The following is a 14,998-nucleotide window of genomic DNA, read 5'->3' as shown; positions in this document are numbered from 1 at the left end:
TGAGACAGATATCTTATTTGGGTCATCCATTAAAAAGTATTAATTTTTATGCTAAGAGTATTAGTTTTTATTGTGAATATCGATAGGATTGACCCGCCTCACAGATAATGATTTGTGAGACCGTCTCACAAGATTCCTAATCCTCACTATATAATAATTATAGATATCATTGTTATATATTTAGTGTATATTTAGCATTATTTTTAAATTAAATCTAACCAGCAATATCCAGGGTCAGAAAAGGAAATTCGAAGGTCTACGGGCGACCAGAAAATTTGGAGTTTGGAATTGGATCCCACAACGCACATGTGTTTCCACTAAAGACTTGTCTGTTTTCCAAGTCCACTCTTGTGTGCCATTAATAAACACCACACATCTAAGGCAGTTCAATTTCTCCTCCACCACTCTGCTCTTCTCCGCCGGTGGCCTCCGCCGTAAATGAAAATGGCTTTAGCTCGTATCCGTTTCAGCTTCTCGATCCTATATTTATTCATGATTGTTCTCCTTGTTCAATCAAGATTGAATCTTCACCCTCCTGATCATGCTGCTGTCCTGCTTATCCGCAGAGATTTCGGCATCCGCACTGCTGCGGAGAGGAATCCGTGTGATTCCGCCGGGATATTCTGCGAAAGAAGAATCTTCAACAATTCATATGTGCTCAGAATCACTCGTCTTGTCTTTGAATCCCAACAGCTGAAAGGAATAGTCTCTCCTGCAATAGGGCAGCTCTCTGAGCTGAAAGAGCTTTCCTTAAAAGACAACCACTTTTTTGGCCAAACCCCATTTCAAATTACTGAATGCCAAAAACTTGAAGTCCTAAATATCGCGAAAAATGGGTTTTCCGGCGAAATCCCGCATGGATTATCATCATTGGTCCGCCTCCGGGTCCTCGACTTGTCATCAAACAAGTTCACCGGCAATCTGAAATTCTTGAAGCACTTTCCTAACATGGAAAAGCTCAATCTTGCTGATAATATGTTCGCTGGAAAAATACCTGTTTCTTTGAGATCCTTTCGGAATCTCCGATTCGTTAACTTCTCTGGGAACAGTTTACTCGAGGTTCCATCGCCATTGATGAATCAAGTGGAGGATTTCTCCACAGAATTTACTGAAGAGAGAATCTCGATGCCGAAACGTTACATGTTTGCAGAAAAATCTAATCAAACAAACTCAGCCATGGGACCTTCTTCGAGTCAAGCATCTGCCCTATCTCCCAGGGCAGCAGTGGCACCCCACAAAGACAAGAAAAACAGAACGAAGATAGTGGGTTGGATTCTTGGATTCCTGGCTGGAACTTTAGTTGGAAGTTTTTCTGGATTGGTGTTCTCTTTGCTTTATAAGCTGATCATATTCTTGATAAAAGGGCGTGGAAAGGACACAAGCTTGAAAATCTTCAGCCCCATGATCAAGAATCCTGAGGACCTAGCTTTCCTGCAAAGAGAAGATGGATTAGCCTCACTTGAAATCATAGGAAGAGGTGGATGTGGTGAGGTGTACAAAGCTGTTCTACCTGGAAGTGATGGAAAAGAAATCGCCATTAAAAAGGTATCCCACAGCCCCACGGACACGGAGGAACTCACAGACGAAGACAGCAAGCTTTTGGACAAAAGGATGCGCCAAATCCGGTCAGAAATTCAAACTGTTGGCCAAATCAGGCACAAGAATTTACTCCCCCTCTTAGCCTACATGCCACGGCCCAATTGCCATTTTCTCGTGTATGAGTACATGAAAAATGGAAGCATACAAGACTACATCCAATACGTGTCTCAAGGAAAGAGACAATTAGATTGGCCGGCCAGATTCAAGATTGCATTAGGTATCGCTTCAGGCCTAGAGTACCTCCACATGAACCACACTTCTCGGATAATTCACAGGGATTTGAAGCCCGCAAATGTCCTCCTGGACGACGAAATGGAAGCCCGGATCTCAGATTTCGGCCTTGCAAAAGCAGTACCTGATTCTAATACTCATGTCACGACTTCGAACGTGGCCGGAACCGCTGGTTACATTGCCCCGGAGTATCACCAGACGTTCAAGTTCACGGATAAATGTGATATCTACAGCTTCGGGGTTCTGCTCGGTGGGCTGGTGACTGGAAAATTGCCATCCGATGAGTTTTTCCAGCACACCGAGGAGCTTGGTTTGGTGAAATGGATGAGAGCCGTGATGACTTCTGAAGACCCAAAGATGGCGATTGATCCAAATCTTATGGGGAATGGGTATGAGGAGCAGATGTTGTTGGTTCTGAAAGTCGCTTGCTTTTGCACACTTGATAATCCCAAAGAAAGGCCTAATAGCAAGGATGCCAGATGCATGTTATCTCAGATCAAGCATTGATTTTGCAAGAAATAACAATTCGTGGGAATTTTCTGTTAATCGATGAATGGCTTTTATCTTTATCGAGTGCATTTGTAAATTATTTATGTTATAATTTACAGAGCGATTTGTTTTGTTTCCCAAAATCCTATAGATTGTAAAATATCAATGTGATTTTCAAGGTCGTGCTTATAAAAGCTCACTTCAGTTTCCCTACAAAGTGGCACTTCATTTATTATAAGAAAATTCCCAAATTTTTTCATATATGAAATACAACTTTATATCAAGTCTCTCTTTGTATAAGGTACTGAACAAAGTTAACTCTACATCAAACCCTGAAAGCACTTCCGAGTGCCGCCGTAACACTACCAGTTCCTCGAAATTCACACAGACTGCACGGTTTTCAGGTCCACAATACACAAACAGCTATCGGAGAGTAAAATAAAAGCAGTATTATGGACACTACAAGATTAAGGTTTAAAAAGCAAAAATAGGAGAACACACTTGGACATGATTAGTATCTAATTTCAAATCTTTCAACTAAAACTACTTGAAGAGAAAGTGTGAGTGCTAAAGCTTGCACCACAATTAGTTGACGCCTACAATGTTATCCCATGGTGGACAGTAGAGCTAATGTTGCCACACTATGATCCCACAAAGTGCTGATTCTGTCGCCTTATGATGCATAAAAAGCTAACACTGTCTAAGGAATCGCCCCTTCCTAAGCCAAAACTGCAGAAATTGAACCATGGAACGCAACTTCACCCGCTTTCAAATCTCAGTGCTGACCTGCTAATAAATTTTTAGCATCAGGCGCAGATGCAAGGCTGACAGAGTCATAATCATCAATTCGGCATTTCAAAAGCTATAAATACATAAAGTGATGCCCTTAGAAACCACATATCAATCTCTGTGTAGTTTGAGCTCCCAATAAAATTCAAGAATTTACATCGAGGAATGAAACTTACTTTTGATCTATTGTACATGAGATCATTTGTAGAATTCATGAACACAAGTATCGACCTATAAAGTACCTTAAAAATCCAAAAGTAGCTGTGGAAGTATCCTCTCTAAATGTGTTGCTTCTATTTTAGGAGAACCCTCAATTTCAGCAATGGCAGAAGCACGTTGAATAGCCTCTACACAGAGCAGAGAAAAACTATTAGAAGGGTTTAATCTAAAGAAAACAAAAACTACAGCATTGGACAGCTGATTAATGATATCAACGTGCTGGTATTTTCTAAGAAAAATAGATTGAAAAAATGTTATTTCACGAAATGTCAAACCTGTAACAAAAATCCGGAGTAGTTCACAGCTCAGCTTCAGTGCATGTGGGTTTGCTGCATTTCATCCCAAAGCAGAAGCAAATTACTATTATTCCGTAGTTAGTAACGATGATATCAAACTCTGTGAAAGACAGGCTTTAAGAAGACGAACCCCGACTAGTTGACCGACTGGTAGCAGTACAAAGAAATATGTAAAAAAATATTCTAGCAGTTAACAGGGCATGGGTTCACACACTTACCTAAACAGCAGTAAAAACATAATATCTTTGATTACATACATGATTCAAATGAGAAATTCTCTGAAAAACTATGGGAAAAGGTATAATTCAAGTCCTCCTTTTCGCTTGACAAATTTGTTTTTTGGGTTGAAATCTTAGTTACAGTCGATATATGGGCAAAGTATCATTTATCTTGAGAGCATAAACATTCTACTTGAAGGTTGATTTCTCAATACCTCCTACTTTAATAGTGGAACAAATCCATACCTTCATTAACCACTGTTTCTAGCAACAATAGACAACAAAGTGCGACTTCCCACAAACAACGGGATCTTGTTACACCGAAGATTTAACCTTTTAATGACCAAAGGTTTTTAAACTGGATGAACCTTCATAATATACCATTTTCCCGGATAGAAAAACATTGCTTAGCCAAAGACATGTCATGTTAACCACGTCGTTACCCCAGTTTTAACAACAAAATAACCTAATGTTCCTTCAAATATAACTTAGATTGAACACTCAAAACCATACCAACTTTGCTACACAAACACCACAAGAAATTCATAGCATGTGTATAGCAATTTGCAGCATAACATCAGTAACATCAAATATTGCTTCGTTGAGGATAATTACATGCCTATAATCCCCCAATATCCGGGTCAAATAACAAAAAAATATGCTAATCCCCTACTGCCTGGCAAATAAACTTCCCTTCGGAGAAGGAAAATTGGAAAATCAATCCAATTGAAAGATTTCTTACCCCCATTGAACTTTTTCTTAGTCGTGCTTGCTCCTGCCTACAGATAATAAAGTAGAGAGATCAAACAACCAATAAAATAGTATTTCAAATTAGTCATTCCTACAAACAAAATTTACATGGTTATTGAATTCAGCATTAGGCCTATTTAATCAACATGACACCGTAGAGAAACAAGAACGAGAGAAGAATATCAGAAACTGAAATCTAACTACAAACAATAAGGTCGTTAAACTTAAAAAATTGAAATATAAAAATGAACCTCAGCATCCACATTTTGCGAGCTCTCATTCTTATCCCGCTCTGTGCAGCCAAAAAAAAATAATAATAATTAAAGAACGAAAAGGGCTCTATCAAATGTAGAGTGTTTGAAAAAGGAGAAGGCAGGAAAGAGCATTTGCTTGAAAAATGTGATACCCGCCGCAGTTCTTCTCCAAACGAGCCCGAAAATTTCACGAACCAAATCCTGTTTCAATAGCATTCACAGAAGCTCTGGTCATTCGCATCCTTAAAAACAATCACATAATAAATTCAATGACTAGTTAAAATCAAAACATAAAAAATGAATAAAAAATTAGGATCAATTTACAGGATCGAATGTATGTTCCTCCATGGATGATGAATGATGAAATTTGACGAAGGAAGTCGAATCTTATAAAAAAACAAAATTGGTAGAACATTTGATTAATTAAATATATTAAATGTCCAACTGTCGGAGGCAAAAGGGCCCCTATAGCTCAGTGGTAGAGCGCCAGTCTTGTAAACTGGAGGTCTGTAGTTCGATCCTGCATGGGGGCAATTGATTTTTATTTTATTTTAAAAAAAATTGACGGTGTTCGTTTATTTTTGCTAAAAAATTTTCTTATAAAACAAAATTACTAAACATAAGTAATATAAAAAAAATTTGAGAAAATCTCACCAATCAATTTTCTTAGAAGAATCTCTTATTTGAATCAATTATAAAAAAAATATTACTTATCATTTTAAATATGGATAAAATTGACTCGTCACACGGATAAAAATATGCGAAAAGATGCACGCACAAAATTTTTATTTTGGTTAAAATTTTGTTAAAGCTTGTGATAAGATGTGAAACACATTAAAATTTGAGTTAAAAGGTAAGATTTTTATGTTATTTTAGAAAACATATAATATATATGCTACAGAAATTAACATTATAATATTAATTTGAACTTTCGTTTTATATATAAATTTTGTTTTTTTGTTATGAAAAATGTATTAAGAAATATGTCGTTTCAAAAAAAAAAAATCTAATAGTTTAATGAAAATATTTTTAAATTAATTGTGTGTTTTCTCTATTTATGCACATCCACAAATTTATTTATAATATTTTGAATAATTAAAGAGATTGTACAATTATCAAATGAAAACAAAAGTGGAGGAGCGTTGCATGCAATTGAAAAGAATAACAAGATCTTCTAATCTTCATCTATAAACGCAGTCCTGACTTTCACACGAACTTGAAGATCCTCATTTCCCAGGTTCCGTTGCTCCTCTTGTATTTGCTCTGCCGATGAATTCGCATCTTCTCCACAATGATACAACTCTATCAGCTTGAGCGTCGGAATCTCTCCGATACCAAATGGGATCTCCTCTAACTCCTTGCAATACCGAATAATCAAACTCTCAAGTCTTGGAAAGTGAGAGCTCTCTGCTTCCCAATGGCACAGATCTAAACTCTCCAAAAGCAATAATTTCAACTTTAAAAAACCTCCCTCTTCCGTATTCCACCCTTCCCCGTAGGCGGCTCCTCTCAGTTTCAGCACTTCAAGATTCGGCAAACAACCGATTATGCTCATGTTTCTCCATGGAAGCTTCAACCAATTTAAAGTTAACTTCTTGATTGAATCTGGGAAGGCCTGGTTCCCAAGTAAAATCTTGCCGAAACCTCGGCAACTTAATGATTGGAGTTTTTGGAGATGGACCAGATTGTTCAGATGGTAGTCACGGTACCGTGGGACGGTGATCTTCAGTTTCTTTAGGTTTCGAAGTATTTCGAGGAGATTCTCGTTGTCACAACGGAAGTTTCTTATAGTTGAGAGTGTTTGCAGGTTGTTTAAATAATCTGTCGACCTCCTTAATACATTTCGGATGGGGAATTTGGGATCGGGCAAAATGGCTTCTTCTTCGATCTCAATATGCCTGAGATGTGGCATAAACCATATTCCAAATGGAAGAGATACAGGCTCAGCCATCTTATATGATGACACGACTAAAGTTTGCAGATTCTGTAAAAGATCAATTGAGGGAGGAATCTGAATGATGGGGTTGAAATTAGATCGCTGAATTCTAAAAGCGAGGTAGCGAGAATTAGCCAATTTCGCAACTGTTTCGTAGGAGCATTCATTTAAATTGTCACATATCCTCAACAATCTGAAGCAGATAATAAGATCCTTCGTCAAATGGTCGCTCTCTGAGAATAAAGAACGAGTGAATGATGCTGATTTCGCTCTTCTATGGATTTGAGTACTATTGTGAAATCTGTTCTCAGGAATCACAAGGCGTCGTGCATCGTTTATGCTGGATGGGTGGTTGAGGCTGTAAGCAGTCTGCGTCGAGGAGTAGACCAAATGAGAGGATGGGGGGGGGGGGGGGGGGGGGGGGGGCGATCGCCATCTTCTAAATCTCTCTGGTTCGCCAGCAAGTTAATTCCTGAGTCATCTCCTGTTATCAGCCTAAAAAAGTTCTCTTTGTGAGCTTCCTTAACACACAAGTCCCTCAAGAGGTCATGGATGCTGCAACTTTTCATTTCAGTATTGGATTTCCGAGCTCCAACCAAGATAAGGTTTCTGTCAATGAGATCCTTTAAGTAATCTTCCGCAACCTCTTCCAAGCTTTTAGCCATAATGGGCTTTAGAAAACCCTCGGCAACCCACAATTTGATGAGCTTGAAGACACGGATTTCACGATGTTCTGGAAAAATTCCCATGTAAAGAAAGCATGGTTTTAGATGAACAGGCAATTGTTTATAACTTAAGGACAATACGTTCATGCAATGCTCGTCAGTTTCAGAATTTACGATTGAGCTAAGGTGGTGTGCTACATATTCCCAATATTCTCTTGTCATGACGGATTTCGAAAGGAGCCCGCCAACCACAACAATGGCAAGAGGAAGTCCTTGACAGTTTCTCGCAATCTGTTTCCCAATACCCTCTAATTCGATAGAACAACTTTCTTGACCAAATACAATTTGACACAATAATCTCCAACTCTCGTTCGCATCTAAGAAGTTCACTATATAAGGGCTACATGAGCCCAACCGATGAGCCACATCCAATATCCTAGTCGTCACCATGACTCGACTTCCATTTCCATTGTCTGGTAAAAGCATCTTCACCTTATCCCAGACTTCAATGCTCCAAACACCATCCATGGCAATCAAATACTTCCGACCCCATAATTCTTTGTACAATTGTTCTCCTAATTGGTCATCTCTTTGTTCATTATTCAAAGTTTGTGTGGTTTCTTGATATTCTTTCTCCAGTGGTTCCCTAATCTGACGCAGAAGCCTTAGAATAATTTCTCGAACACTATATTCTTGAGAAACAGTAACCCAAGCACGAACATGGAAATGTTGTACGATTAGTGGATTTTCGAAAACACTTCTACAGAGAGTAGTCTTACCGATGCCTCCCATCCCGACGATAGGGAAGATCTTCCTTTTGGGTTGCTGTCCGGTGAGTTCATCCATCACTCGAACCACGTGTTCTTCAAGTCCAACCATGGTTCTAATCTTGCCACCGGGAGGAAGTCCTGGCGAGCTGGTACTGTAAGTTTTTCTAGAAAGTTGATCATCTTTCACGCCTTCCCTTTCTTTCATCCTCTCAACCATTTTCTTGATGGAATCAAATTCTTGAATTAGTTCCTCTATCTTTTGGCAGAAGAGAGTGGAACCCTCCGAAGGACTTGGAGATATCCGGAAAACGGCATCCACCATCTCGGTTTCAATTATATTTTCCGCTAGATGAGCCACGTTTTTCATTTGATTTTCCAGTTCTTGGGCTATTTTGATTCTTCTTTGGAAACAAACTTCAATATATTCTTGCAAGAAACCAACCTTTTCGCGAAGGGTTTCGATTTGCTGTTCATTGTAGAGGTAACGATTATGGCAGAAATTTTGATTTAAAATTTGAGCTAGAGAGACTAGAGATGCATACGCCATATCCAAATCTGATTTATTGCTATCAGATGAAAATAACTAGTCAACAGAGAAGAGAAAGATCAATAACTGAAGCCATAGCTGGAAGAAGGAGATTTTATTTCTGCAGAAGAACTTCACACATCATGTATATATCATGTATATGAACTTGAAAAGCTTGTTCGAAGGTATACTCCATTTCTAGGGACGTTTTTAATTCGATTAAATTCCAATTATTGATATTTTTTATATTTTTGGTTGTAAATGTTATTGTGTACGATTGAAGATATCGATCAAAATTTCGGAAGTTTTTCACTTATTTGATTATATTTTCGAAATTTGAATTTGTGATCAAATCCTAGTCATATGTTTGATTAAATTATGGGAATGTTTGTTTATAGATTTATGGTAGGTATTCAATAAAAGTTATAGTGCTATATATCTCGTATTTTCGAAATGACAAATGAATGAACTTTACAGCTGAGTCAGAACATCGCTACACTCAATTACAGTCTTTGGCCAAAAGATGGAAATAGCACTTTGATGGACTTGAGTGGATCTTTCAAACGTGGGACAAAGTTTTTTTTTTTAGAAAACTAAAAAAACCTTAGTGGGAAAGAATAATGCGGTGAAAAGGAGACTTTTTGTGAATGGAAAGATGTTCATACATGTGGAAAGAATATTTTTGTGAAAAAAAGGTACCTGAATTTGCGGATAAAAGAAGAAAGCACATAGCAGACATCATATGTGGCAGCTGTTCTGGCGCGTATTGTTAATGTCAGCGCATCAACCTTGTTAAATAATAGAGTTCACTGTCACATATTTATTATAACAACATATTTCTTTCACTCACATTCTTTTTAACATTAAAACTTATTATTTATGGCTCTCATTGTCCACTCAATCATCTTAAAAATTTTTAATATTAAATAAATATATTTTACAATATTTAAATCATTATTATTCTAATTTTTTAAAAATAATCTTACTTTTTAATAAAATAATTTTATTAATTTTAAAAAATAATATTATTGTTATTTAAATATTTTTATTAAATAAAATAGATGTTCGAAAGAAATACCACGACAAAAGAATTATTTAAACAAGACATGAACACGATTTATTTAAAATTACAATATAATTAAAAAGTTAAAATAAAAACATAAAAAAAAAAATCCAAAAAAAATGATTAATTTAAAATGTTTTTAAATAAAATAAAATAAAATCCAAAAGAAACCTAAAAAAAATTTAAAAAAAATAAGAGTGCGGGCTAAGTCGGGTCCGGCAGGTTCGATCAGACTACTCTACCAAAAAGTGTAGTTCAAAAGAATTATTTCCATATATAATAAAAATGTGGGAAAAAAAAATCAAATAATATATAATTTGGTTAAAAAATTCGGAAATATCAGTGTAATTTTTTTTTTGGCAATAGTTAAAATTTGGACTTTCATTTGCATTTTTTGAGAAACGTAAACTGTATTTTAATTTTCACTTGATCAAAGTAGATCTGGGTACTATCGGCATGTAAAATTTGGTTGCATTTTAATTTTAACATTTTTTTTTTGTTTATTTTCTTTATTTTTTATTTTTATAGTTTTTTTTAATAGAGTAATCAATAAATTGTCAACAACATAGTTGTATTTATATTCAATTTCTATATACCATTTTTTGGTGCATAATTCACACAAAATATGTTTATGCACTCCCATACCCCCAATTATTTGTTCAGATGAAATTCGATACAAAACAGTAAAAATTTGATATTAATATATGATATTTTAGCATACAAATAAGTATAGCAAATGTTGATATTAATATAGTTGTTTTAATTTTATAATAAAAATTTAATCTTTTGTACCAAATCTAAAACAGTTAGTGATTAAATATTATATTACAACTATGCCGGTGATGATTTAAAAACAATTCTCCTTTTTTAATAATAATTTATTTATGTTAGAATTGATATAATCATTTAAATATACATAACTACTTATAATGATAAAGAAATATTTTATTAATTTTAAAATTTTGGAATGTGAATATGGTGGTTATAAGGGAAGATAAATTTACAAAAATAGATATTATAATTTTTTTATTATATAAAAATTGTATTATTTTTGTGATTTTAATGGAGTACTTTTGATATTTTATAAATTCATAACCACACACCAAAATTAGTTATACTAGTTCAAAACCTTAATAACATAATAATGTTTATATAAAATTTTATAAAATAACGGAAAACTATTCTAGTTAAATATTTATTTTAATTATTATAAAAAATCTTACATTCAACTTAAAATTAAAATAATTTTAATCTAATTTCTAAATATTTTCACAAATTAATTATTACATGAAAATATTATTGAAAGAGAAAACTAATTTGTGCGCACAAAATTAAGTAGTTTTATAAGCAATTTATAAGCTTAAACATATATATAAATATATATATAAAACTATTGCTCAAAATCTAATTTTTAAAAGTTATAGTCAATGAAAACGATATCTAAAATTCGGTTAAACTCAACCTATTTTGAAGTCATTTTAAACATTTCTTTACCAAAAAAAAAAATTTATATTTTAAAAAATATATATATTTGAGATTATGCTAGTATTTTTTGCAAAAATTAACTAGAAATCCGACACTAAAAAAAATGAAAGTGAAATCCCAAAATGGGAATTTGTCATAGGGTCAGTCATATTTTTTATTTTATATAAAATAAAATTAGTTTTTTTTTTTTTTTTTTTNGTTAGATTAAAGAAACTCTTCATAAAATCATTTGGAAATTGTTAAAATATATTAATTGTAATTCGATGGTCTCGACCAAAATTCCAAAAAGAATAATATTTTCTTGATCCAAAAACTGATATATTTTTTCGGAGAGCAGCAAATGAATGACATGAAATTTCTTGAAAAATAGTGAAATTAAAATTTATGAGATCAAATCCCATTTTTCATTCATACAATTGAAAAAGAAAGTATCCACGAATCATATGATCGTCGATTTTCAGGGTGGAAGAAAGAAAGAAAGAAAGAAAGAAGCTTTAAACTTCATCTCCAGATTCTTCACTCACAAGATTATCTTCTACATACACAGTGCCCTGCACACGAACTTGAAGATCCTCAGCTTCATCTCCAGATTCTTCACTCACAAGATCATCTTCTACATACACAGTGCCCTGCACACGAACTTGAAGATCCTCATTTCCCAGGCTCCGTTGCTCCTCCTGTATTTCTTCGGCCGATAAACTCGCCTTTTCTCCGCAATGATACAACTGTATCAACTTAAGCGTTGGAATCTCTCCAATACCAAATGGGATCTCCTCTAACTTCTGGCAATACCTAATAATCAAACTCTCAAGTTTTGGAAAGTGAGAGCTCTCTGCTTCCCAATGGCACAGATCTAAACTCCCTAAAAGCAAGAATTTCAAATTCAAGAACTCCCCCTCTACCGTATTCCACTCTTCCCCATACATGGCTCCATACAGTTTCAGCACCTCAAGATTTGGCAACGAACCAATTATGCTCATGTCCTCCCATGGAAGCCCGCACCCATTCAAAGTTAACTTCTTGATTGAATCTGGGAAGGCTTGGTTCCCTAGTAAAATCTCGCCTGAACATATACAACTTAATGATTCGAGTTTTTGGAGATGGGCCAGATTGCTCAGATAGTTGTAGTACGTTGAGCCGTCTTCCCAGTTGATCTTTAGTTTCTTTAGGTTCGGGATTCTTTCGAGGACATTCGTGTTGTTACACCTGAAGTTTCTTACAGTAAAGAGTGTTTGCAGGTTGTGTAAATAATGTGACCTTGTGTCCATATTTGGGCCTCGGGCACGCGGGGGATCGGGCAAAATGGCTTCGTTGATCTCAATATGCCTGAGATTTGGCATTTCCCATATTTCAGATGGAAGAGCGATAGGCTCGGCACTTGATGAGTTTGAATTGACGACTATGGTTTGTAGATTGCGTAACAATTTTATCGGAGGAGGAATGCCTGATTTTAAACGAGATGGCCAAAATCTACAAGCGAGGTACCGAGAGTTGACTACTGTTCGAATTGTTTCCGGGGAGTAGTCGTTGAACTCGTCAACTATCCTCAACAATCTGAAGCAGAAGAAAAGATGTCCCATCAAGTAGAAGTCGTCTGAAAACAAAGAACGAGTGAATGATGCTGATTTAGCCCTTCTATAGATTTGACCCCAATTGCCAAAACTGTACCCTGGAATCACAAGGCGTCGGGTATCTTTTATGCTGGATGGGATGCTAAGACTGTAAGGAGTCAGCGTCGAGGAGTGTCTCGGATGAGGGGATGAGGGAGCGGGATCGTCACCCTTAAAACCAAAGAAATTTGAAATTCTACTTCTGATTTTTTGAAAAATATAAGTTTCCCTCCCTCGACGGGCCTCTTCTAAATCTCTCTGCTTCCCCAGCGAGTTAATTCCTGGGTCTGTTTCTGTTATCAGCCAAGAAAAGTTCTCTTTGTGAGCTACCTTAGAACACAAGTCCCTCAAGAGGTCATGGATACCGCAACTTTTCACTTTAGTACTGGATTTTCGAGTTCGGACCATGACAAGGTTTCTGTCAATAAGATCCTTCAAGTAATCTTCGGCAACCTCTTCCAAACTTTTAGCAGTAATGGGCTTTAGAAAACCCTCAGCAACCCACAATTTGATGAGTTTGGAGACACGGATTTCGCTATCTTCGGGAAAAATTCCCATGTAAAGAAAACACGGTTTTAGATGAACAGGCAAGTGTTTATAACTTAAGTACAGCATGCTCAAACAATGTTCATCGTTTTCAGAATTTACTACTGAGCTAAGGTGTTGTGCTACATATTCCCAATATTCTTCTGTCATATCAGATTTTGAAAGGAGCCCGCCAACCACAACGATTGCGAGAGGAAGTCCTCTACAATTTCCTGCAATCTGTTTCCCGATATCTTCGAATTCGACAGGATAACTTTCTTGACCAAATACAATTTGACACAATAAATTCCAACTCTCGTTCTCATCTAAGAAATCCATTTTATAAGGGCTACACGAGCTCAACCTATGAGCCACATCCGATAGTCTTGTCGTCACCATGATCCGACTTCCGTTTCCATTGTCTGGTAAAAACATTTTTACCTCGTCCCAGACTTCAACGCCCCAAATATCATCCATGACAATCAAATACTTCCGGCCCGATAAACCTTTGTGTAATTGTTCTCCTAATTGATCATCCCTCATTTCATCGAAAGATTGAGTGGTTTCTTGATATTCTCTCTCGAATGGTACTCCAATCTCACGTAGAAGCCTTTGAATAATTTCTCGAAAACTGTAATCTTGAGAAACAGTGATCCAAGCACGAATATGGAAATGCTGTACGATTAATGGATTTTCAAAAACATTTCTACAGAGAGTAGTCTTACCGATACCTCCCATCCCTACAATAGGAAAGATCTGGCGTTTGGGTTGCTGTCCGGTGATTTCTTCCATCACTCGAATCAAGTGTTCTTCGAGTCCAACCATCGCACTAATCTTGCCACCGGGAGGAAGTCCTGACAAGCTCTTACCATAAGATTTTCTTGAACGTTGATCATATTTCAGGCCTTCCCTTTCCTTTATCCCCATAACCATTTTCTTGACTGAATCAAATTCTTGTATTAATCCCTCTATCTTTTGGCAAAAGAGCGTGGAACCCTCCAAAGGACGTGGAGATATTCCAAGAATATCATCAACCATCTTGGTTTCTATCATATCTTCTGCTAGATGAGCTACGTTCTTTATTTGATTTTCCAAATCTTGGGGCACTTTGATTCTTCCTTGGTCACAATCTTCAATAAATTCTTGCAAGAAACGAACCTTTTCGCAAAGGGATTCAACTTGCTGCTTATTATACAGCAAATGATTTCGAATATGGCAGAAAATTTGATCTAGAGTTTGAGCAAGAGAGGTTAGAGATGCATAAGCCATATCCATGTTTGATTTTCAGTATTCAGCGGGGAGTTCCTTAATTCCGACTACATAAAAAAGCAACGAGGCCTACGTTAGACTTTGCAAATTAACTTTTCTTCATTCAAATCTTTGGCATGCCAAAAAGTCAACCTCAACCCATAAATGACAAAAATGTTTAGATTCTCTCGCTTCCACTTCGTGAGTTCGATTAGGAAAATTTTGAAAGAAAACATTGGTTCAACCTTGTTTTGAAAAATAATCATTATCATGTGTATTTGATTGTAGTCTTTCGACAAAAAAAAAAAAAAAAAAAAAATTTTAT

At 36.0% G+C, this 14,998-nt stretch overlaps 3 protein-coding genes, 1 non-coding gene and 1 pseudogene across 5 annotated transcripts; 2 read left to right on the top strand and 3 right to left on the bottom strand.

Moving 5' to 3' along the window:
• The first annotated feature begins 337 nt into the window (after positions 1-337).
• On the top strand, positions 338-2,536 carry LOC140956843 (leucine-rich repeat receptor-like serine/threonine/tyrosine-protein kinase SOBIR1). The gene has a single exon (XM_073413732.1). The coding sequence runs from the start codon at positions 439-441 to the stop codon at positions 2,335-2,337; it is 1,899 nt and encodes a 632-aa protein (XP_073269833.1). The 5' UTR covers positions 338-438; the 3' UTR covers positions 2,338-2,536.
• Positions 2,537-2,830: 294 nt separating this feature from the next.
• LOC140956844 (protein MHF2 homolog) lies at positions 2,831-5,241 on the bottom strand. 2 transcript variants are annotated; one of them, XM_073413733.1, is made up of 7 exons: positions 5,170-5,241; positions 4,998-5,046; positions 4,843-4,883; positions 4,584-4,620; positions 3,603-3,656; positions 3,351-3,455; positions 2,831-3,105 (listed from the first exon to the last, which is right to left on the bottom strand). In XM_073413733.1, exons 1-6 carry the CDS (start codon positions 5,191-5,193, stop codon positions 3,352-3,354), a joined length of 309 nt encoding a protein of 102 aa, XP_073269834.1. In that variant the 5' UTR covers positions 5,194-5,241; the 3' UTR covers positions 2,831-3,105; position 3,351. The 2 variants fall into 2 exon arrangements, with proteins under 2 accessions (XP_073269834.1, XP_073269835.1); XM_073413734.1 differs by having other exon boundaries at positions 2,831-3,100.
• A 65-nt stretch (positions 5,242-5,306) lies between these two features.
• TRNAT-UGU (transfer RNA threonine (anticodon UGU)) lies at positions 5,307-5,378 on the top strand. The gene has a single exon. It is a non-coding gene; the product is annotated as a tRNA-Thr (tRNA).
• Positions 5,379-5,917: 539 nt separating this feature from the next.
• Positions 5,918-8,986, bottom strand: LOC140956754 (putative late blight resistance protein homolog R1A-4; annotated as a pseudogene).
• Positions 8,987-11,660: 2,674 nt separating this feature from the next.
• Positions 11,661-14,820, bottom strand: LOC140958128 (putative late blight resistance protein homolog R1A-3). Its single transcript, XM_073415523.1, has one exon. It carries the CDS (start codon positions 14,698-14,700, stop codon positions 11,785-11,787), a length of 2,916 nt encoding a protein of 971 aa, XP_073271624.1. The 5' UTR covers positions 14,701-14,820; the 3' UTR covers positions 11,661-11,784.
• Between the last annotated feature and the right edge of the window lie 178 nt (positions 14,821-14,998).

The sequence above is a fragment of the Primulina huaijiensis genome, chromosome 14 (genome assembly GCF_012295235.1).
Source record: "Primulina huaijiensis isolate GDHJ02 chromosome 14, ASM1229523v2, whole genome shotgun sequence".
Lineage (NCBI taxonomy): Eukaryota > Viridiplantae > Streptophyta > Magnoliopsida > Lamiales > Gesneriaceae > Primulina > Primulina huaijiensis.
Note: the sequence above shows the minus strand (reverse complement) of the source record. Positions and strands in the feature narration are given on the sequence as shown.